The sequence below is a fragment of the Ambystoma mexicanum genome, chromosome 5q, assembly GCF_040938575.1.
Source record: "Ambystoma mexicanum isolate Mex_15411 chromosome 5q, UKY_AmexF1_1, whole genome shotgun sequence".
NCBI classification, from domain to species: domain Eukaryota; kingdom Metazoa; phylum Chordata; class Amphibia; order Caudata; family Ambystomatidae; genus Ambystoma; species Ambystoma mexicanum.
The window spans coordinates 1,281,365,488-1,281,388,714 of NC_090933.1; the positions used below are offsets into that span (position 1 = coordinate 1,281,365,488).

General features: G+C 47.1%; 1 protein-coding gene across 12 annotated transcripts in view; it reads right to left on the reverse strand.

Moving 5' to 3' along the window:
• Positions 1-23,227, reverse strand: part of PLEC (plectin) — a 1,447,724-nt gene that overhangs the window by 396,411 nt on the left and 1,028,086 nt on the right. Inside the window, exon 1 of one of the 12 annotated variants that reach the window (XM_069621871.1) lies at positions 2,896-3,145. The exons of the other annotated variants lie outside the window; for them this stretch is intronic. Coding sequence (XP_069477972.1) covers positions 2,896-2,950 — 55 coding nt within the window. The 5' untranslated portion in view covers positions 2,951-3,145. Of the gene's footprint in view, positions 1-2,895; positions 3,146-23,227 lie in introns of those variants that run through there. 12 annotated transcript variants of the gene reach the window in all.

The following is a 23,227-nucleotide window of genomic DNA, read 5'->3' on the forward strand; positions in this document are numbered from 1 at the left end:
GCAGCTCTGCAACACTCTCCTCAGCTTTGGGCCGTCCACCTCAAAGGACAACACGAGCCCAGTGAAGAAGCTAGGAGTGCATCGATGAGCATCTACCGACGTCCGCCATAAAGGATATTTTCGAGCCAGCCGAGCACCTTCGAGCTGCAATCGACTGAACTGCTGACTGTTTTTATGCCGCAGTCACTAAAGGCATCCAGAACGCCTTGACCAGTGCTTCAGAGTGGCCGACTAGCACGGAGATGATTCCTGACCCCGAGCAGTCATGAAGGCCAGCCTTCCGTCCAGCCTCGCTCGCCAAACTGCCTGCCTCTTGATACCCACAGCTGTATGCTATCTGGAACTCTGTTGCAGAAGCTGCAAAGCGCCCTGAAATGGACTAGAACCTGTTGAGCACCAAGAACTTCTACAATCACAAGGTACGTTGTGGTTCTGTCCCCCTGGTACTTCTTGGAAGGCCCCTTGTGACATTTTACGACCCATTGCTCCCTTTGTGTTGAAACCAAGTATCCTTGAACTATTGCAATTAATTACTATACCAAATACCCTCCTGTCAGCATCCAGAGTTTCCCTTTTCCTTCTTTGAAACTGTCTGTCCTCTGCATTCCTTTACAGGGTGGATTGCATTTTGTAGTGTGCTAGAACTGTCTGTTGGGATAATTATAAATATACATCCTTGACTGGACAGTCCCTTTTATCAATGGGTAATAATTGTATTTTCGCTGTGTTGCAACTAACCACGATCCACGGCCTTGCGGAGATAAGCCTGCCGTTCCGTCCACCTTACCAAAATTGGACAAGGAGGGTTATAATTTGCTTATATTTCCAATCTGTTCTGATCCCTTCTGGTGTACTAGAGGTGTGGGACCGAATGATGGTTTAGAAACCGATAATCACCCCTGGACCACTGGTGCCCCGGAAGTTGATTCGTCACACTAACGGCCAGTAATTCTGAGGACAAAGTCGCTAGCAGAGATAACATTTTAAATTATAAAGCATTAAAAAAACCTGTTCTCAGTCACTCCATTTTTTTGCTCACACACTTACTGCACCCATCCCATTAAATTCTGAACAGACATTTTCACTTAGACATTTCTAACAGAACTTGAATAACGTGAAATATGAGGAGTACGTTCAGCCACTGGAGATTGTTGCAGACTCGTTGTCAGGTGACTATCATTTCTGTTACACCGCCACTGACACACAGTGAAGGAGGCCCCTTGGACATGCCAATTTCAGCCGAGCTCCACCACATTTATGTTGGCAACAGTTCGGCCATGTTCCATGACATGTTGGAATTTCTGCCTTGGCTGAACACTCGTTACACTTTTTTCCCGGCTTAAGTTATACTTCTGCCTGGAATAAAAAGCTTTGCAAATTGGCTCCTATGGTATTTATAGGTTTGGCTGTTAGGCGGTGCTTAAGCGTCACCTATAAGTTGACATTATTTGAGAACAGCTAGGGGGAGATCACATTTCAAGATGGACCCACAGCTTACAGGGATTTGGTTATTTACCCACCCTTTGCCTGCCCATGGCCCTACTAATCCTGATAGCTATTTCCACAAACTACCTGCCGCTCACCGCCTCAAACCCCATTCTCCTGGGATCTGTCTGAGCTAGCTCTATCAAGCAGTAGCATCAAATGCTGGACTGCCAGTGTTATTACTAAGCAGTCTGCTGAGAGTTAATGGCTAAATCGCACAGTAAATGAGCTACAAGTGTAATAAAAAAAGTGTACAGGTTTGTATTTTGTGTCTAGCAATTACTTGATATTTTTATAACCAAATGTATCAATATCTTATTTTTTTATATTGTTCACGGTTTCACATTTTGCTCACGGTTTCCTGCATTTCCAACGATCTCTTGCCCAGCTCAGTCTCAGGTTTGTCTGCGCTACCCAAAGGTGAGCTAAGCGTACTTCAGAGACATCTCTGCCTGGGAACAGCTGAGCTAGGTCTATGACCTGTACAGTGCTCCGATGCTCCCGAGCTAGGTTCACGCCATACAAATAAATAGTAATTAAAGGTGCTGCGGAAGCCTGAACAGAGCGTGTTAAGTCTCCGTTGTATGTTATCCCACTACCGTCGGATCCGCCCCTTCCTCACACGAGCTGCATGCACACGTGGGAAGCACATCTGGGCATGTTTGCAATGCACGTGGCTTTTGATCAATTGTATTCCGCGTGTGGGTGTGCATGCAGGTGCAAGTGTGTAGAAAACACAGGTGCACCAGCACCGCGGTATTGCACAAGGGTATGGCTCCTAGGCACGGAAGGACGCCAGCGAGCAGAGAGCCAGCCTGCCGCGCAGGAGCGGCCAGGCAGGGCGGCCGCATCTGGGAGTGGGGTATGATGCGTTATAACGCTTTAATAGGGCACCAGCCAAGCATCACAGAAGTGGGTTGCCGTGCCAGCGGTAGCAGCACACATGCGGCTGTGTGGCATTTGTACAACGTGAGTGCAAACGTGTTGCACAATTGCGTTATATAGAGGTTTTACGTAGGTATGGGGGTGTGTGTGTGAATTGTATGGCGCCCAGACGCCTGTCGGGTTTCAGCGGTGTCTGCGAGGCGATGGGTAGCTGTGGGTACACATCTGCATACACATCTGTTTTAGTAGAGCGGCGTGTGCAGTAGAAGTTGGTTTATGTCGCTCGCTTCCAGCTGTGCCCGACTTTGCCCTCTCTGCTCCTCCACCAACCAGAAGCCGCAGCTCACTCGCAGCCAGGGCGGCCCTTTCCCCACCCCCAGCCCAGTAGCCAGTGCCCCGTCCCCCTGCCAGAGTCCAGACAGGGCTGCTGCTTTCCGCCCCCTCCCACTGCCTGCATCCAGGGCCGCCGATTCCCTCCCCCACCCTGTACATGCCCCCCTCCCAACTTCCCTCCAGGGCCCCTACCTTGCCCCTGCTGGATGAGGTCTTCCATGAAGTAGCGGCCATCGTCCTGGTCCATGTCTGGAGCACTCGGGGGAGTGTGGGCCGGTGGGGCAGAGGGCACTCCGGGGAGTATGGACGCGGGAGAGCTGGTGTTTCCCGGCTACTGAGAGGCAGGACTGCGCCCACCCAATCCCCGGGCAGCGAGGGAACTTCCAGTCACTCCCACCGTAAGAGGGGCTCCGCCAGGCTCACCCCGCGCTCCCCACACCTGCACTCACAGCAGCCCAGCGCCTCCTCCAGCTGCGCAGCCTGCCCCCTGCCCAGGCTCCGCCCGGCGCAGGGCTCCTAAGACATGTCGCGAGATGCCGGCCTCCTCGGGCAGCCAGCACCGCCCGCCGCCTGCCTGCCGCGGCGGAGTTGCACCCTAGCACCCCTCTCCAACCCTGCTGCTGCATCACAGCAACCGCCCAACTCCCCCCACCCATCACCTAACTTACACCACAGCACCCACATCCATCACAGCAACCACCCAGCGCTCGCCACCCGCCATCCCATCACCTGACTCCCCCAGAACCTACATCCCTCACAGCAACCGCCCAGCGCTCGCCACCCGCCATCCCATCACCTGACTCCCCCAGAACCTACATCCCTCACAGCAACCGCCCAGCGCTCGCCACCCACCACCCGACTCCCCCAGAACCTACCTGCATCACAGCAACCGCCCAGCGTTCACCACCTAATTCCAACCCAGTACCTACCTCCATCACAGCAACCGCCCAGTGCTCGCCACCCACCACCTAATTCCAACCCAGTACCTACCTCAATCACAGCAACCGCCCAGTGCTCGCCACCCACCACCCGACTCCCCCAGAACCTACCTGCATCACAGCAACCGCCCAGCGCTCACCACCTAATTCCAACCCAGTACCTACCTCCATCACAGCAACCGCCCAGTGCTCGCCACCCACCACCTAATTCCAACCCAGTACCTACCTCCATCACAGCAACCGCCCAGCGCTCGCCACCCACCACCTAATTCCAACCCAGTACCTACCTCCATCACAGCAACTGCTCACCTACCTCCATCACCGCAACCACCCACCTATCCCCACCCAGCACCTACCACCACAACCACCCAACTACCCCCACTCAGCACCTACCTCCATCACAACCGCCCAACTCCATTCACCCCAGCACCTAACTTCTGCTCAGAAATCACCCCTGTCATAGCACTGGCCACACCTAACTCCACCCCAGCACCTACCTCAGTCAGAGCACCTACCTCCACACATCACCTCCTTCTACCACAGCACTTACCAGTACCTACCGCCACTACACCACTACTACCACAGCAGCACACAACACCAATCTGCACCAGAGCACCTATCCCCCCCGCACCCCCACAACCACCACCACCGCACCTAAATACCCTGACAAAGATCTCCTCGGCAGCACCTACCTCTACCACACCACAGCAACTACATGATATCAGGTAATATTATCACCCCCAATAATATCGCCATATACATGGTCGTGGGGTAAGGCCACAGGCAATATTATTGGTGGGGATAATTTATGGGGTAAATGGGACCAGGGATTGGAAGGGTGGCCCCCGCTCCTTTTAACAATATATGGGGGTTGCAGGGTATCCACCGCAGGTTCCATGGGTCAATATCGCCGCGAAAATATGGTGATTTTCTTGTACGGCGATATTTGTGCAGGGATATTAACACATGGAACCAACTACATCCATTCAGAAACCTATGCCCCTACCTACCTCCCGCCAACAACTATCCAGACCATATCTACTGAAGTCCTTCCTGTTACCCCATCCCTGCTTCTATCACAGAGCTACGGTCTTCCGAAAGAATGACCTCTACCAGTGCAACCACCTCTTCCTAAGAAATTACCTCTGTCACAGCACCTCCCTAGACCCCAACACAACCCAAGCACTTCTGTCTCCCTAGCCCCTACCTAACTGCTTACTGTTCATGACCTCCCCTTTCTCCTTTGCTTTCTCTCTGCTTTCTCTCTCTCCCTCCCCTGCTGACCTCCCAGTCTGCTGAGCCGACTGATTGCTTAGCTAACCCCAGAGTCTCACTGGGTACCAGGCTCCTCCATGATCAGCCTCCCCTTCACTGCCTGCAGGCCTACGGTGCACTTAGGGGCTATAACTGTATCCTCCACAGCCCCCTGTCTCCTTGCACTTACTCAGAGCGATGCTGTCTTCATTGCACATCCCCTCGCCACTTGCCCCTCTCCCTTCCCCCTGCACTTTTTGCGCTGTCGCACTTGCAATCTTAATGAGACAAGGCCTAGTAAGATCATTTGTTGCGTCCTCCTGTCTCCCCCCCCCCCCATGTCTTGTTGCACCTTGAAACACTTGTGTACAAGCGCGTTATAAATGACATATCATACCTCATCTACGGCTACATACTTGGCATTTCCTAGCCCCCTGTCCTCTACAGATGCACACATGGCATTTCTAGCCCCTACCTCATCTACAGCTACACACTTGGCATTTCCTAGCCCCTACCTCATCTACGGCTACACACTTGGCATTTCCTAGCCCCTACCTCATCTACGGCTACACGCTTTGTATTTCCTACCTCATCTACGGCTACACACTTGGCATTTCCTAGCCCCTACCTCATCTACGGCTACACACTTGGCATTTCCTAGCCCCTACCTCATCTACGGCTACACACTTGGCATTTCCTAGCCCCTACCTCATCTATATTTGTATATTTGGCACTTCCTAGCCTCTACCTCATCTACACACTTGGTATTTCCTAGTTCCTGTGTCCACTACAGCGGCACACATGGCATTTCCTAGAAACTACCTCATCTACGTCTACACGCTTTGTATTTCCTAGCCCCTACCTCATCTACGGCTACACGCTTTGTATTTCCTACCTCATCTACGGCTACACACTTGGCATTTCCTAGCCCCTACCTCATCTACGGCTACACACTTGGCATTTCCTAGCCCCTACCTCATCTACGGCTACACACTTGGCATTTCCTAGCCCCTACCTCATCTACGGCTACACACTTGGCATTTCCTAGCCCCTACCTCATCTACGGCTACACACTTGGCATTTCCTAGCCCCTACCTCATCTACGGCTACACACTTGGCATTTCCTAGCCCCTACCTCATCTACGGCTACACACTTGGCATTTCCTAGCCCCTACCTCATCTACGCCTACACACTTGGCATTTCTTAGACCCTACCTCATCTACGGCTACACGCTTTGTATTTCCTAGCACATCTATGGCTACACACTTGGCATTTCCTAGCCCCTACCTCATCTACGGCTACACACGTGGCATTTCCTAGCCCCTACCTCATCTACGGCTACACACGTGGCATTTCCTAGCCCCTACCTCATCTACGGCTACACACGTGGCATTTCCTGGCTCCCATCTCATCTGCAGCTGCACACTTGGCATTTCCTAGCCACTACCTAATCTACGGCTACATACTTGGCATTTCCTAGACCCTACCCCATCTACAGCTACACACCTGGCAGTCTAGGGTTTGGGGTTGTTCTGTTCATCTGATAATTGTTTGCGAAGATCTGTCCGCAAGACATCTGTTCGCATTCGAACAATAGGATAGCTCAGGGGCAACACGGTCTCCTCGGAAGCAAGACAACACAGTGCAACACAGGTTCGATCTCCGGGTCCACGCTTAGAAACCTCTGGGTATGAAGTGCGTTATAAATAACCAATTACAATTATCAGACAAACAAACAAACCAAATGCATCCGACTTCCACCCCTCCTCCCCTACTTGCCTGTTTGCTCGCTGCCATTTCCCCTGCACCGCTGCGTTATCCGATCCATCCCTCTAATGTGGGTCGGATCCAACACTGCAGAGTCCCTTTTTCTTTTTTCCGGTACCCCATCTCCCATGTTAAGGAAGCGGTGGACACCACTGCAACCACCACTCCAGATGTTTGGTACATTATAATCGATCGAATGGTACTGGCCAAATTCGGTTAAATGTACCATTCGATCAATTATAAACAAACAATTCGGCTAATACCTTTCCTAGCCCCAATCTCATCTACGGCAGCACACTTGGTATTTACTAGCTCCTTCCTCATCTACGACTGCACACTTGGTATTTACTACCTCCTACCTCATCTACGGCTGCACACTTGGCATTTACTAGCTCCTACCTCATCTACTGCAGCACACTTGGCATTTACTAGCTCCTACCTCATCTACGGCAGCACACTTGGCATTTACTAGCTCCTACCTCCTCTACGACTGCAAACTTGGTATTTACCAGTTCCTACCTCATCTACGACTGCACACTTGGTATTTACTAGCTCCTACCTCATCTACGACTGCACACTTGGTATTTACTAGCTCCTTCCTCATCTACGGCAGCACACTTGGCATTTACTAGCTCCTTCCTCATCTACGACTGCACACTTGGCATTTACTAGCTCCTTCCTCATCTACGGCAGCACACTTGGCATTTACTAGCTCCTTCCTCATCTACGACTGCACACTTGGTATTTACTACCTCCTACCTCATCTACGGCTGCACACTTGGCATTTACTAGCTCCTACCTCATCTACGACTGCACACTTGGTATTTACTAGCTCCTACCTCATCTACAGCTGCACACTTGGTATTTACTAGCTCCTTCCTCATCTACGACTGCACACTTGGTATTTACTACCTCCTACCTCATCTACGGCTGCACACTTGGTATTTACTAGCTCCTACCTCATCTACGACTGCACACTTGGTATTTACTAGCTCCTACCTCATCTACGACTGCACACTTGGTATTTACTAGCTCCTACCTCATCTACAGCTGCACACTTGGCATTTACTAGCTCCTACCTCATCTACTGCAGCACACTTGGCATTTACTAGCTCCTACCTCATCTACGGCTGCACACTTGGTATTTACTAGCTCCTACCTCATCTACGACTGCACACTTGGTATTTACTAGCTCCTACTTCATCCACAGCTGCACACTTGGCATTTACTAGCTCCTACCTCATCTACTGCAGCACACTTGGCATTTACTAGCTCCTACCTCATCTACGGCTGCACACTTGGTATTTACTAGCTCCTACCTCATCTACGACTGCACACTTGGTATTTACCAGCTCCTACCTCATCTACGACTGCACACTTGGTATTTACTAGCACCCACCTCATCTAAGGCTGCACACTTGGAAATTCCAACTACTCTCCTGTGCCTTCCTCCACACCCTAATCACCTTTCACTTCCCCTCCCCTAGTTACACCAGTGCCTACCACATTAGCTGCCTCTACTGCTAACTTTCTCTACAGCCCACTTTAAACCACTTCTACATTACAACTCCTCTGCCTGGCCCCTTCTCCTGCCCCACACCTCCCCCACCCCCACGTTCTGGGGCGCCTCGGGTGACTCCTGTATTCGCCAGCAGAGCAGTGAAAGGCTGGGGCAGCCCAGACACACAGAGCTCTCCCCGCCCCCCCCCCACACACACACACTCCACTGCCTGTCTCCCGCCCACGCTAGGCCCCTTTTCTCACTCGAACCGCGTTTCCTCCATTAAATTCATCCCAGCTGCTCCTGCAGCTCACGCGCCCTGAATAAAAGAGTAACGGATAATTAGGATTTATAAAAATTAAAAAAAAGTGTGTAAAAAGCGCGCTCCATTCCACCCAGTACACAAGCTTGTGTAGCCCACAAAAGGGAGGGCTTGGTGCGAATCCCTCTTCTGCCACTGCCACCCACCCGGATCACGGTTAGAGCAGGCCCTCAATTGGGAACCTGGCACAGAGCCGGATCAGCCCCTGGGTGAAAAACTGGCACGCAGTTGGTTGAGCTCTGGGCATACGAGAATGGCGCAGACCTGAAGGAGTCTCTGGCTGTGGGACTGGCATATAACTTAAGGTGGTCGACAGCAGCAGAACTGGCACCGAGTTGAAGGCTGTCTCTGGCACAGACCTGAGGCTATCCCTGGCTCTGCGACCGGCACAGAGCTGAGGCTGTCCCTGGCAGCGGGACTGGCACAGAGCTGAGGGCCATCCCTGGCTGAGAGACTGGCACAGAGCTGAAGGCTATCCCTGGCAGAGGGACTGGCACAGAGCTGAAGGCTATCCCTGGCTGAGAGACTGGCACAGAGCTAAGGGCTGTCACTGGCAGCAGGACTGGCACAGAGCTGAAGATTGTCCCTAGCTTCAAGGCTGGCATAGAGCTGGCACAACCCATGTGAGAAAGACTGATTCAGAGTTAGAAGTCCTTTGGGCACATGGCTAGGCAGCGGACCACCACCAAGGCTGGCACATACCTGAAGCCTTCCCCCCCTCCTATGACTAAGACTGGCACACAGCTGTGGAGCCATAGCTAGCAGTGGAATTGGCAAAGAGCCAGAAAGCAACTGGTCTAGAGCGGGGAGTACCCTAGGCTGCCAAACTGGCAGAGAGCTGGGGGAAGTGTACTCTCAATTGACAGGGTTTGGCATGGCCTTTCGTTATCGCCCACGGCGGCAGGCCACGTGCCCACACGGCCAGCAATAGCCCCTTTGTTCTGAGCACCCACACTAAGCCACTTTACTGCGAGCTACATTTCGCATTGTACTGCTCCCAGACTCCCTCTTACTCCTGCCTGGAAATTGCACCAGGATTGAAATATCTTTCATTTATTTATTTTTTCCAGTTCAAACTCTGACTCAAGAAGAAGGGATGCTTATCCCGAAACGCATCCGCCACTTTATCTGAATTGTATACATGGATTACCAATATTTATCAATATGTTTTGTTGGCAGTCAATCTGGTTTCCATATTTGAAGTTCAAATGGTGAAGAATTTGAGATTCTAATTAAAATTCTTTTGGTTTTTACTAAATGAATGATTATCTTTGTTATTCATAAACCTATGCATTATGGACTAATAATAATCTGTATATTTAACCTTGATGAACCATCTGATGATGGATTTATAAGAGTGCAGGGGACGGGAGGGCTCCTACATTTGCATCCTCTTTCTCTCTCTTGCATATAATGCTGTGGTGATCCTGTGCCAGGGTCACGTTTCCTCCCCTGCACCTGAAAACAATATTAAATACGAATAGATAGTTTAGAAAATTTCTCTTCCTACTAAACACAAGGGAGTGCGCCTCCAAACCCTTATCCCTGGAAATTGCACCATAACATACTTTAATAAAAATAAAGTTAGTTAAATTTGCAGACCAAGGCTGGTTCTTATTCTAGCCCTGTCAATATTTGGTGAATTGTGGGCACTAGAAAATTCTATGGCCCCACAGTAAACTGATTATGGCGAATTGAGCAACCGCTACTCAGGAAAAAAAACATTGAGAACCATCCATCAGTGCTCAAGGACATACAAACAACAATGTGTTCCTTGGGTGGGCAGCCTCATTGTCGGAATAAAAGGGGTACATAACAACCAGAAGGAGTACCATACTCTGGATGCCCAGCACACTGATGGAACTTCGTACCAACCACCCGGAGCAGATGGTAGATCTCACAGACTACCGATCGCACCTGGCATATACCACTGGCCATCAGTACAACTTGCTGGCATGATGAATGACGACCCCAAACAGCCTCAATACCCCCATTGACCAACTGATGCGGCTGACATTGAATAACTACTCCAACAGCTGGCACAGCCTTAAGTCAACCACAAGCAGCAAGGACAGCCCGAGCCATCATCTAGAAGTTGGCATTCCCCTAAGTCAACACCAAACACCTGGCATGCTTCCCATGCCCATCCCAAACAGATAGCATATACTCACACCCACTCAAAGGAGTTAAGTGCCCAAAGGCGGCAAGCAACGGGCATATACCCCCAACCACATCCAATTGCTGGCACGCCCTCTTCTCCCAAGTCGCTGGCGTATGGCCGCAGCCACCACAATCAGCTGGCAGCCAGCTTTACCAGGCCCTGGAGCTACCTTAATAGCTAGCACTCTTTACCCACTGCAAGCAGCAGGCGCACACCCAACTTTCTTTAATGGTTATCTGAACACATGGCTGACATTTATTTAAAATATTTGTGAAAAAATTAAGCCGTGGTCTCACAGGCATTAGTTTAGACACTGTTGATAAGGTAACATCATTAACAATGGGCAGAAACTAACTGAGTAATGCCAGTGCAAGAGAACAAAGAAATAAATGCAGCCCTTAATGGGTTGAACTCTGAATAACCCTTGAAAATAAAATCCAAATTGTAGTCTCTGCTCGAATATAATGATAGCAGAGCTGTCCCCGAGAGATTTCCCATGAACATGGAGGTAAAAGTTGCCTCTCTGCTCTTAAATATATGGTCCCAAATGGGGGTTAACCCTGGTAGAAATAATGTTAATGGATTCATTGCAAGCAGAATAGGCAGAATTAAAAAAAAAAGAATCAAATGGGCCAGACCACTTGTTAAGTTTGAAGAAAAGAAATGTAATGTGCAATTGAAATAAAAAACATGGATATGTGCTTAGCAATTGCCATTGGTTTACATGGGAGAATCAGACTTTGTTCATGTTCTTGGGAATCCTAAGTCATATGATAATGGCTCAGATATCATTGGCAAGCTTTTGAGGAGACCTTCCTGTTTACACCACTCCCCTAAAAAACATTGCTACAACCTAAAATATGTTTCAGCTCCCCAGTAAATGTCACAAAGCAGAGATTTTGGGATATAGTAGCTTAGTGAAATATTTAACTGTACGTAAAATGTTGGGAAACTAACATCATATTTTGAGTAATTCACAAAAAAAACTGTCATTCGAACCTGAAACTTTGTGCTAACAGGACTAATTTAATTAAATCCGGCATGATAAGACAAATTCAAAAATATATATATGCAGTTAGGCTTATTAAGAAATTAGAGAATGTTTCCACATTGTAGTTTTGAAGTGCAAAACAAATGTGTGCAAATGTAAATTCAGGTGGGTGGACTGATCCCTCTCAGAATGTAAGCTTGTTAACAAAAAGGGACCAATCAAAGAAAATGGGGTTGGCCTGGTTAAGGGGATGTAAAATAGATGTCCAAACCAAATCACTAGCCAATGAGCTGGCACCTGATAATTTAGATAAATTGGGGAGTGGTTAAGTATTTATAAGGCGACGCACAATAGGGAAGGAGGTGAGCAGTCTGATATGATCTGTGGGACTACTGAAAAATTGTTGGAGAAGCAAGATTGCATTGGAGGTGGAAAACCAGGGATAGACAGAAGCTGGGACCCATACAAGGAGAGGCAAATCAAAGAGGATTGATGCTGGAGGTATCCATGACTGAACCTGGAGAGGCCATCTGCCCGCATACCAGTCTTTCCCCATGAGTTGATCCAGGAAGTAGTGCCTTTTTCCTGAGCGCAAAAGCCAGGAGCTCAAAGTAAGTAAACTTGCCGAACTAAACCAAGTATTGTGGGGATATGTTTGAATCAATCCCTTTCCCTTATTTGGTGGGTGGGGTATGGACGTAGATCCCTAGCATTTTCTTACTATATAATAATGTAATTAATTCTCCTCTAAGCAACGGACAGAGTGATTTTGTTGAAATTAGAAATCAACAAGATTGCTTCCAGTGTAGCTAAAGATACAGTCTGTTAAAGTAATTGGGGAATCCTATTTCTGTTTTGCCAACCCCAAAATTCCCTAATGGGAGGGGTGCATGGAGAAAAAATTGCCAACTGCTCGTTAATCCCAAGATACTGCCTTAAAGCAGAGGGTTTTAAATCATAACTGAATATCTGGGTTTGTGGCGTGGGAAAAGTGTCTTGCCAATGTTAAAACGAGTGAAGTCACCGATTTAAAAGCATATCCCTGCAGAAAGTGAGAAAGTGACTCCTGAGAGAAGAGATTCTTCATCGTATAGGGGTTAAGGAAGAGAGGTTATATATATATATATATATATATATATATATATATATATATATATATATATATATATATATATATATATATATATATATATATATATATATATATATACACATATATATATTACGTTCTTAAAAGTCTGTTGTGCTCCAATACTGTAAAGCATTGCCAATTGCCCAGGGAGATAAAAATACAGATCGTTGTGTGTGTAAAATTGCTTTTGCAAACAGGAAAGTGTTGCATATTATTTAAATTACGCTTCATGTAAAGTATAATGCCACGCGTATGATCCGGTCATGTTAAAGGTGCTAAATGTTATTAAAAGTGAACCTCATGTAAAGTATTTTGTGCAATTAAATTGTTCTGACAAGACAAGGGTGCTGCACAATTGTGTGCAGTACGAGTCTTTTGTGAGTGACACAGGTATTTGAAGTACCCCAAAGAGCCGTGGTTCTATGTAACCTGGGAGAAAAAGAACACAAAGAAGGAACACTGTACATGATGTTGGATTAAATAGTCTGTGATCTGTGTTGTCCTAAACCAACTATTCAATTTGCGTGAAAAGAGAATTATTAGGAAAGAAAAGCATTTGTACCACAGAGAAGGTGGTGGGGCTTGTGATTTTGGACAAATACCTGTTTATTAATAAATATATATTCTTTCTACCCACCGGCCTGATTCTCGTGTTACTATGGTTCAAGGGTGAGAACAGAAGTGGTGTAATATGGTTTATAGACAACGCTAGAGTGAATTCTACAACAGGTACATTGCTGTGGCACTTTTGATTGGGGAGGGAACAAATTCCAGGCATGGATTGTTGCCACATAAATATCTCATAAACTTGGTGTGCATTGACCATTGTAACCGACATGCTCTGCAGTACTCTCTCTTGGGTGGCAATGTTCATATTAGTCAGACCACATGCTGTGCAGGGGCGCCGGGAGCATTTCTGTTCTAGGCAGAGGCCCTCTCTTCATGGGTCGAGAGGATAGGACAAGTGCAGAATGCCCCCTTGGGAAGGAACAGGCCAATGCTGTGCATTATGGGTCCGTAACCCCGTTCGGGTCTTCTGCCCTCCCTAACTTCCCTGATTGATAAATGGAGTACCACGTTGTGAGTAAGAACAGTGGTAATACGTAACATTTCTTACCATGTGCCCTGAAACTGGACCCCCGGTGATAGCGACGCTATAAAAACACCATAATTATTATAATAATAATTATGATGAGCTTGGGGGGCACTGTATGTCAGGATGGGGGTACTTACAGCCATAAAAAGACATGGCAAACAATGGACGGCATCTAGTCATCGTGGTGGGGTTCATATGCACAGAGGAGCAGAACTGTAGCTGGAGAAGCCCATCGCCCTCGCTCAGGCTTTAGGTGGGTTCCATCGGGCCTTTCGTGGGTATGTACGACAGCTCAGAGTATAGGCCCTAAAAGGGCTCCAAGCAGGGCCTAGGGTAAAAAGCAGATCATGACTGTGGATGGAAAGGGACAAAAAGAGACAAGTTGAGAGGGAGCGGTAAACAGGAGAAGGGAATGGGCTAAACAGATTAGCTTGATTGACAGAAGGATGACGAGTTACCCACGAATCCTCTCAATAAAGGCACCATCTAGTACAATCCAGGTGCGGTACTGCCTTCAATCAGAGCATGGGTGCTTGATGTCCGCGAGATGTGCTCAAGTATGGCTTTGCAGTGTGGAGGCATCTACAGTAGGCACTCATCTGGACTTTCCTCCTGATAAGAGCCAGAAGGTAATCTGTCAGTGCTGAGCCCAAGAGTTGGTCATGAAAAGCTGATTGAGGGAGGTCCCAACCCCACCCTACCCCAGTGCCTAACCAGCTTGGCCACTAAATCAGAGGGTGGAACAGAGCCTGTAGCCTGCTTGCCCATTCCTGAAATGCTAGCAGCCTGCAGAAGCCATCGAGCTTGTCCATGGATGGTGTCGCTGCCGATTAAGAGCTTGTGGACTTAGACCAAAGAAAAGAAAGCCATGCATGTAAGGGATGGAGATGCAGACTACATTTCCCTGGGACGGCACTCGATTAATCCCACTGAATTGGAATAAAGGATAATAAAGGCAAGCCTATACAGCGAGAGGCTACGTAAAAGATTATTAGTACACAACTCCACTCGGGCTCCACCCGTTGAAATAACGATTATTCTTGTGACAGAGACTATGACCAGTAAAAACATTGGCACATTCAACAGTTTGGGTTTTGTGAGGTATGGCAACAGGCCTTTTCCAAGCCCTTCTATACGGGTACTACCTGGTAATAAAATGATAACAGCTGGAAAATGGAATTCGTACCTTGACATATTACGGCAGGGCATGGCTAAGGACTAGACCAGAGCCAAACCTGCTGTCTTTGGCAATCCCTAGAACTGAATTCCTATTAAAAACAGGAACAGATGCAAGAACACATATATCACTAATAAAACAACTGGCTGAAGTGGCACTTCGCTACAAAAAAAATATTTTAGCCAATCCCTCCAAGAAATCTGCTTAGAAATAATATTGGCATGCCCTTAAAAACAGAGTGTTGGATCAAAGAGAGCCCAGGGTGTGCGGTTCTGGCAGGCAGTTCAGGTCATGGGTGGCAAATGCCATAGGGACCAGCATGGTCATGGACGGACTAAGTGTTCATAAAAGGACAAACACCACGAGGCTGCAAGCCCCTCCCGCATCTCATTTCACTTCCATCTTAAACAATAGGCTGAAAGCCCCACCCATATCTCATTTCTTTCCCATCTTAACCAAGAGGTCGCAAGCCCCTCCCACATTACATTTCTCCCCCATCTTCACCAGGAGGCTGCAAGCCCCTCCCTCATTACATTTCACTCCCATCTTCACCAGGAGGCTGCAAGCCCCTCCCACATTACATTTCTCTCCCATCTTCACCAGGAGGCTGCAGGCCCCTCCCACATCTCATTTCTCTCCTATCTTCATTCCCCATGCAAATAGTGTTTGTAGATGGGTGCTACATACGGTGCTACCCAACAGCCAACACTAATAACACAGCATATGCTGGAAGACCAGGATGAAACCCCAAACGCAGTGTGAGTGTGTGTAAGTGCAGGCACTTCCATGAAGAGCACTATCCTAACGCAGAGAAGGTCAGCAACATTGAGGCCTGTGGAGAATGAAGGGGGAAACTGTGAGACACTTAAGGCTCGGGAAAGCAGGAATGGGACAGGGTGCATGGGGACAAGAGGGGAATACAATCTTGATAGGCTGTGAATTCAGCCAAACTATGTAATGCTTCCAAGGCATTTACCGAGAAAAGACGTTAAAAGCTGCGTTATTATGTACTCATTTTAAAAATACACCCTACATGTGCAGCACAGACTAGGACAAGTCACATGATATGATAACTCATTTATAAAGTTCCTGTTTCTAGGTGCAACAAGACAAGGGAGGGGAGACAGAAGGAGGACAAAACAACTAGGCCTTGTGTCATTCAGATCGTGCAAGCGCGATAATGCAAAGTGCAGGGGGGAGAAGGGGAAGTGCCAGGGAGAGAGGAAATGCAATCGGGGCAGAATGCTCTGTGTAAGCGCAGCCAGGGCGGCGCGACTCTGGGTAAGTTCAAGGAGGCAGGGGAATGTAGGGTTACAGTTCTAGCCCCTAAGTGCGCTGTAGGCCCGGAGGCAGGGCAGGGGAGACTGATCACGGAGGAGCCTGGTACCCGGTGAGACTCAGAGTAGCCAGGCAACCAGTCAGCACAGCAGACAGGTAAGGACAGCAAGGGAGAGAGCGCAAAAGCAGAGACGAAAAGGAAGGTCTTGAGTTGCTTCCAGAACTTCAAGTGGTCCAGCTCAAGTTTGAGAGTGGCAGGGAGTCCTTTCCAGAGGGATGCACCTGCAGAGGAGAGAGATCTACCCCCCACTCTCTGCCTGGAAAAGCGTCTGACCCCCAGAGAGTTAGAGGTGGCTGAGCGAAGGGCTCGAGAAGGAAGGTGTTTAGGAAGAGACAGTTGGATGCATTGAGGGCCCCGTAAAGCCTTATGGGTGATGCAGAGGGTCTTGAACTTAATCCTTGCAACCACCGGGAGCCAGTGGAGGGATTTCTGTGCTTGAGAGATACAGCCCCTGGACTTGAGGCCAAGGAACGTGCCCGTCATGCTTCCACTGACTGCAGTGTAGATGGGGAAGACGTATGCACCACTGACCGCAGGATAGACAGAGTTTTGTGTCGGAAGAGGCTGTAACATGGTTTCTGTCATGTTAGTGCAGAGCGGCTTGACACACACTCAAGGGTCCTTTCCTCTCTGGTGCTCGCGGTGAATGTTGTGATCGGAGTTGAAGTCGAGGAAGAGACATGGTGGAGGAGGGCCATGGCTTGTGGTGTGTGGCGTGCGGGTTACTCTGAGCGGTGCCTCAAGGAGCAGGAACGTGGAGTGACCCTGTGAGCCCTGCCCTGTGAATCTTGCGGGGTGTCGGGTGGCGCAGCACCGCAAATATGGGTCAAGTACTGGTGACCTAGTAAGAGTGACAGCCATACAATGGCAGTGCTTCTGCCTTTTATTCCCTCTTTATCTTTACCTCGCCATTGACTGGGCGTTGTGGCGGTAGGGAACCAGGTGTGTTTTATCGAATATTTACCTTCTCGGACTGTGCAGAGTAAACTGGATCGAAACTCCTCAACATTATCTTTTTGTTGGAGTAGTTCAAAGCAGTATAGGTTTTGGTGAAATTATGCCATAATATTGTTTTCTAGTGTCACATTTTCTGTGCGACTATTTTTGGGAAAGCGCCTTTCACACGTACATTCTAATAAAACTCACAGCCCAATGCCTAGAAGGGAAGGCCCTAGACTAAAAAAAAGCATCCAAGCCATTGTCCCTTTGTGCTTACACCCTATGCAGCCTGGTGAATTGTAATCGGCCTATGGATAAAAGTGGCCCGATTCTCTGCAAACCCTGCCGACAACCGGTGTTAAGGGTTTCCACTGTTGCCATGGGTGCCAAATATTGGAGACCCAAGGCAATGTTATGAAGGTGAGATGGATTTACTGTAAGTACAGAGCACAAAAGTGTTAATGCCAGTAAAAACCTGCCCACCGTAAGGCACACACAAGCTGTTGACAGAATACCATGGGAACAAGAGAGGTCCTCCAATCTCTTTCCAATTTGTTCCACAGCAAAATCCGTATGTCCGCCTATAGTGGCCAGTTCGCCTAAATTGATGGCCAACATCGACAATGTTAACTCTTTATTGAATATGTGCCTGAATCTTAGATGTGCATTACTGTCAGGAAAGGCCTGTAACAATGAACTCGCTACATCACCACCCCTTACGAACTTGCAACACCTGACAGAGGATGTAGCGAACAGGCATGTGCCGGATGCAGTCTTTTCAAGCCTTGATAGTACAGTGTAGAGAAGGAGCCAAGTACCCACACACCTCAACCACTTCGCCCATATTGCCTATATGTTGGGAACCAGAGTGTGAGATACGTGCGTTACCAGTGAAAATACTGATACCAAGGAGAATCCTGGAAGCAAGGTTCCCATTGAGAAAACCATACCTGCATACGAGACAGTATGATGGCCATTTGAATGAAATCCCGGAAGAAGCAGAGCAAATGAATGGCAAAAGGTGAATGGTAACGTCACACAGAGCCGAGCTGACGTACATAGAAGAGATGCAGAGACTAGAGAATCCAGATATTCTATAAGGCATCAAGAAAGTGTCGAAGATAATTGGCATCTTGGGATCAAGATGACGAAATGTATGCTACAGAAATGAAGATATCAAGTAATTTTACACGTGTACATATGCAAAGAAACGCAAGCAGACAAAGTATTCTTGAGGCTAGCTAAATAGTGAATAGATTGCAGCATGCACTAATGTATATACATATATAAAGGAGTGAGTAAAGAATGGATGTTTCCACTACGTGTTACAGCAGAGCTGGGCTATAGAAGGAAGGCCTCTATCTCAGTTAAAAACAATTGAATTAACAGGAGTGAAACTCAAAGGCGAGGCTGGATGAGCCAAGAAGCCATGGCCATATCAGGCTGGGGTGAGCAAACATTGGATACAAATAGTGTGAAAAATTGAAGCTCCTGTTCAGGAGACACAGACAAAAATGAGGAAGACGTCAGAGGTCTATTAGAAAATAGTATTTAATGCATCAGAAGCTCAATTTTGTGGCCTTCAGTCACGTGGAAGGATGAAGTTGGACGAGCACGACGACCACACCTACTCATGGAGGCAGAGCATGCCTTCACTCTCCTGAATTCTCCAGAGCAAAAGAACACTCCCAAGGACAGGTTCAACGCCTTAAGTGACAGCAGACCACTGGAGGTGATGATGGATGATTATGCCAATTGGTGGGAAGCTATGGTTGAAGACTAGCTCACCAGCACCTGGAAGCTCAGTCTGTGTGCTGCTAACGTAGGTGTAAAAGTACTGACGGAGGTTAGAGAGCCAACCAATGGTAGGAGGCAGCGTGATTAACGGTCCTATACTTTGTGTAGCCAATGGGGCATTGTGTATTTAGTGACATTCATAGTGACCTGTGTTGGGGAGGACTTAGTTGCCCCACCTGATGTTAAGAAACCTATCACTTTTCTTCACTCTTTTAGACGAGTATGGATTGTATACTTAGGTATTCCCTTATACCCCATCACAATTGCCATTAGGTTGTTGTAGTTTGCCACGTAGGATGACGTTCGCAATACGTAGGTTAACGTCATCAATGGCGATTTTTTGCTATAAAAGAATGTTTTTTTTTAAGATACATTGAGAGAACTTGCACGAGGTGTCCGTTGATGTCTGTTGTGCTCCCGGTTTTAGATAATTGATATTAAAACAGTTATCCTTCTGCCAACTACCTGAGTCGTTTCGATTATTGATGTTTGAATAATTTCTGCATCCTCATCCATCTCAAGGGTATTTCTAGCTCATCTTAAAGGGCTGGAATCCTCCAGTTCAACAGTAACAACTACCCACGATGATGACAGTACTGATGATTCCAATTTTAGGCCAAGCTTGAATACCGTAGCGTCACAATGGATGCTATTTTTGGCCTATGTTCTACGCTGGCCAATGTACAGCGAGCAATTAGGCAGTTACTCGTCAGGGTAGTGGACGTGATGCCATCTCATAATACGGCTGAAAGGGCCTGCCCTGGGAAAAACAGTGGATGTGGTTGTTGGAAAAGATATGGGCGAGGATTCATTGATTGAGCTTAGCATGCTCAACACGCTGCCCTCTATCACAGATTATTCAATGCCTTTGCTGGAAATAAATGAAAGAAAGGAAATGCACGAAGATCCAGCCATTCATCCTCAAATTGCTATTGCCTCACTTTCAAGCAGCCGGCCAAAAACGGCTCGGAAAGAAAGAGAAAAAGCAAACCCACACTGCAGCCTAAATGGCCCAGGGCAGTCCTTGCCAAAGCAGTTTCTAGCGCTTCCTCATTGGCAGTGATCACCGTCGTATCCAAGCTAGTGTCATTGGCGAATAATACAAAAGTAAATCATGGCCAAGTAAGTAACAAAACTGAATGCATAGGTGTAGGTGTGGCACCTTCGATAAATGGCTGCATTTCCCTGAGGTAGTCACAACACCCCTGGGAGTAATTCCACCTGTGCAAGGATTCAAAAGGTCAGCGTACGGAAGTCCCTCAAATGAAAGCAGATAGGGCTACTCAATGACAGCTAAATCTGCCTGATGAACTCCCTCTGTTCATTGTCGATAAATCGGCTGTGAGGGTAGTACTTTTGGTGGAGAATAGCATGGCGCAAACACTAACCAATCAAATGGAGACACCTCCAGAGCAGTTGGGCTCTAACCAATTGCGACAAGTGGACAGTTATTGTATCGGGAATCAGCCAAAAAATTAGCAGAGAGACAACCAAAATCTTCACTATGCTATCCACGCTGTGTGTGTGTGTATGGAGGAGACTGAGCCTACCAGCCATAGCCAAATTATTAATCGAGGTAATTTAATCACATTGTTCAAACAGATTGAAGAGTTAACTATCATGACGCCTCAAGACATTGAAAGGGTGGAACTTCCCACATTTCACAGCCGAACCAACTGGGTAGTGGTTACATTTGGCAGCTGCATGTTTGTTGAAAGACTCATGTCATTTGTCGACGAATTCTAAACTATGCGTTACCATTTTCAGCTCCATTATGGTTTAGCTAATGAGAGTTTTAGATCCTCGATGTACACCATGGAGGGTAAAGCTATGGGCAAGTCTACTTGGGCAAAAAAGGAGGCTGGCCAAACAAGCGCCACAGACCCAACTGGGCCATGAATTTCAATTCAATGAGTATCAGAGACCATCTGTTGAGGAGCAAGTGTATTGACTATCGATACAGACAGCATCGTGCCCTATTCCATCATAGAACACAAGGGATCATTTACCTCACAGATAGCCGGCCATGTTTCTCTAATTCGGACATATTTCTTTTGCAAGAGACTTGGTTGATGATGACTCTCAACAATAGATGGTTGTCGCATATTTGCACAACCAGCAATTAGAGCGCAGAAGGGGAGACCCAAGGGTGGTTTATGCATTGGACTCTGTCTTGGCTACAAAGTGGCAACCGACAACAGCTCAGGAGGGGAGTGTGCGAATGGCCTAGCAGTCAACATAAAAAACGCCCCAAACAGGAACCATAGCACCTCAATACTTAACTTTTATGATCCCCCAGATGGATCACGAACAGATTCAATGTTGAAATGGGCGTTCAACCAATCCGAAGGGAAACATCATTATAGCCAGTGACTTTAATACACTTTGTATTAACTTAGAAAATGGAGCAATAACTGTTGAACAATGGAGAACATTAACTGAGCACACTCCAACACTAACCCTGAAGAGCTTGAGATGGTCCGAAGCACTGTTTGAATTTAATCTTACACCTTTGTTGCCTTGTGAGAACGAATCAATTCTGGTTGTTACATGGACTAGCTTCATCGGTGCCTCATGCTTGGACTGCATTTTTGTAACTGATATGCTGCACTGTAAAAAACCGAAGTATGTAGTGGAATTGTCATAATTTAGGGATCACACATTGCTGACGGTTTTGCTCCAAGTGTATAATCAGAAGAACAGGAATCCAGAGCTAGGCAAAGCGACAGCTAATATCCAGGGCAATAGAATAGAGTGAACAGAGGCTAACTTGAAGAGGACAAACTAATATATTGCACACATAGTTTGTCCTCCAGAAGATGTACTCAAGTATTACACAGAAGATGGGGCTGTTTTTTGTATTAATAAAGCCCATGCTTTATATGGCAGGGAAAACATCAATACAAGGAAGGGACAAATCAGCATTTTTTTTACCATAAAACCCACATAGAAAAGCGTCAGTTTCGCAGGAAAGTGAAGGCCATCAAGACTTGTAATATTTTGACTTATCAAGAAAAGAAATGGAGATTGGGACGGTGAGTACTAAACATAAGAATTGGCTACTCAGCCATAAATCCAGTCTTGAATCAGCCAATTGGAAAATGGAATCCAGGCTGATCCATACACACGATTCTCGCAGATTTGAGTACCTATATGGAACATATTTGGCGGCAGCAGTCCCTAAGGAGGTTTGCACCATTGCAGAAGCAGATTGGAAGGTACATGTGACTGGTGTTTACTGGGCATAGTAAAGTGAAACAAGAATCTTCCTTTACAAACACGGATGGACCGGCCCCGATCATTGAATCCAGTGAGATATTGGACATTTTGGCAAGGCTAAAACCGTGCAGGGTCCCAGGATCAGACGGTTTGGCCAATCTAGTATTGAAATCCAATCCCCAGTTTTGGGCTCGAATGTTGCAAGAAATGTAAACTAAAATGTCCACTTATGGTATTCTTCCGTCCAGCTGGCAAAATTCAATATTGGTCCCGACTCACAAAAGTGAGTCGTACACAGATCCCTATAAATACAGATTACTAGCTATGCTAGACGCAAGTAGTAAAATAAGTGAGTCTTACACAGATCCCTATAAATACAGATTACTAGCTATGCTAGACGCAAGTAGTAAAATAAGTGAGTCTTACACAGATCCCTATAAATACAGATTACTAGCTATGCTAGACGCAAGTAGTAAAATAAGTGAGTCGTACACAGATCCCTATAAATACAGATTACTAGCTATGCTAGACGCAAGTAGTAAAATAAGTGAGTCTTACACAGATCCCTATAAATACAGATTACTAGCTATGCTAGACGCAAGTAGTAAAATAAGTGAGTCTTACACAGATCCCTATAAATACAGATTACTAGCTATGCTAGACGCAAGTAGTAAAATAAGTGAGTCTTACACAGATCCCTATAAATACAGATTACTAGCTATGCTAGACGCAAGTAGTAAAATAAGTGAGTCTTACACAGATCCCTATAAATACAGATTACTAGCTATGCTAGACGCAAGTAGTAAAATAAGTGAGTCTTACACAGATCCCTATAAATACAGATTACTAGCTATGCTAGACGCAAGTAGTAAAATAAGTGAGTCTTACAC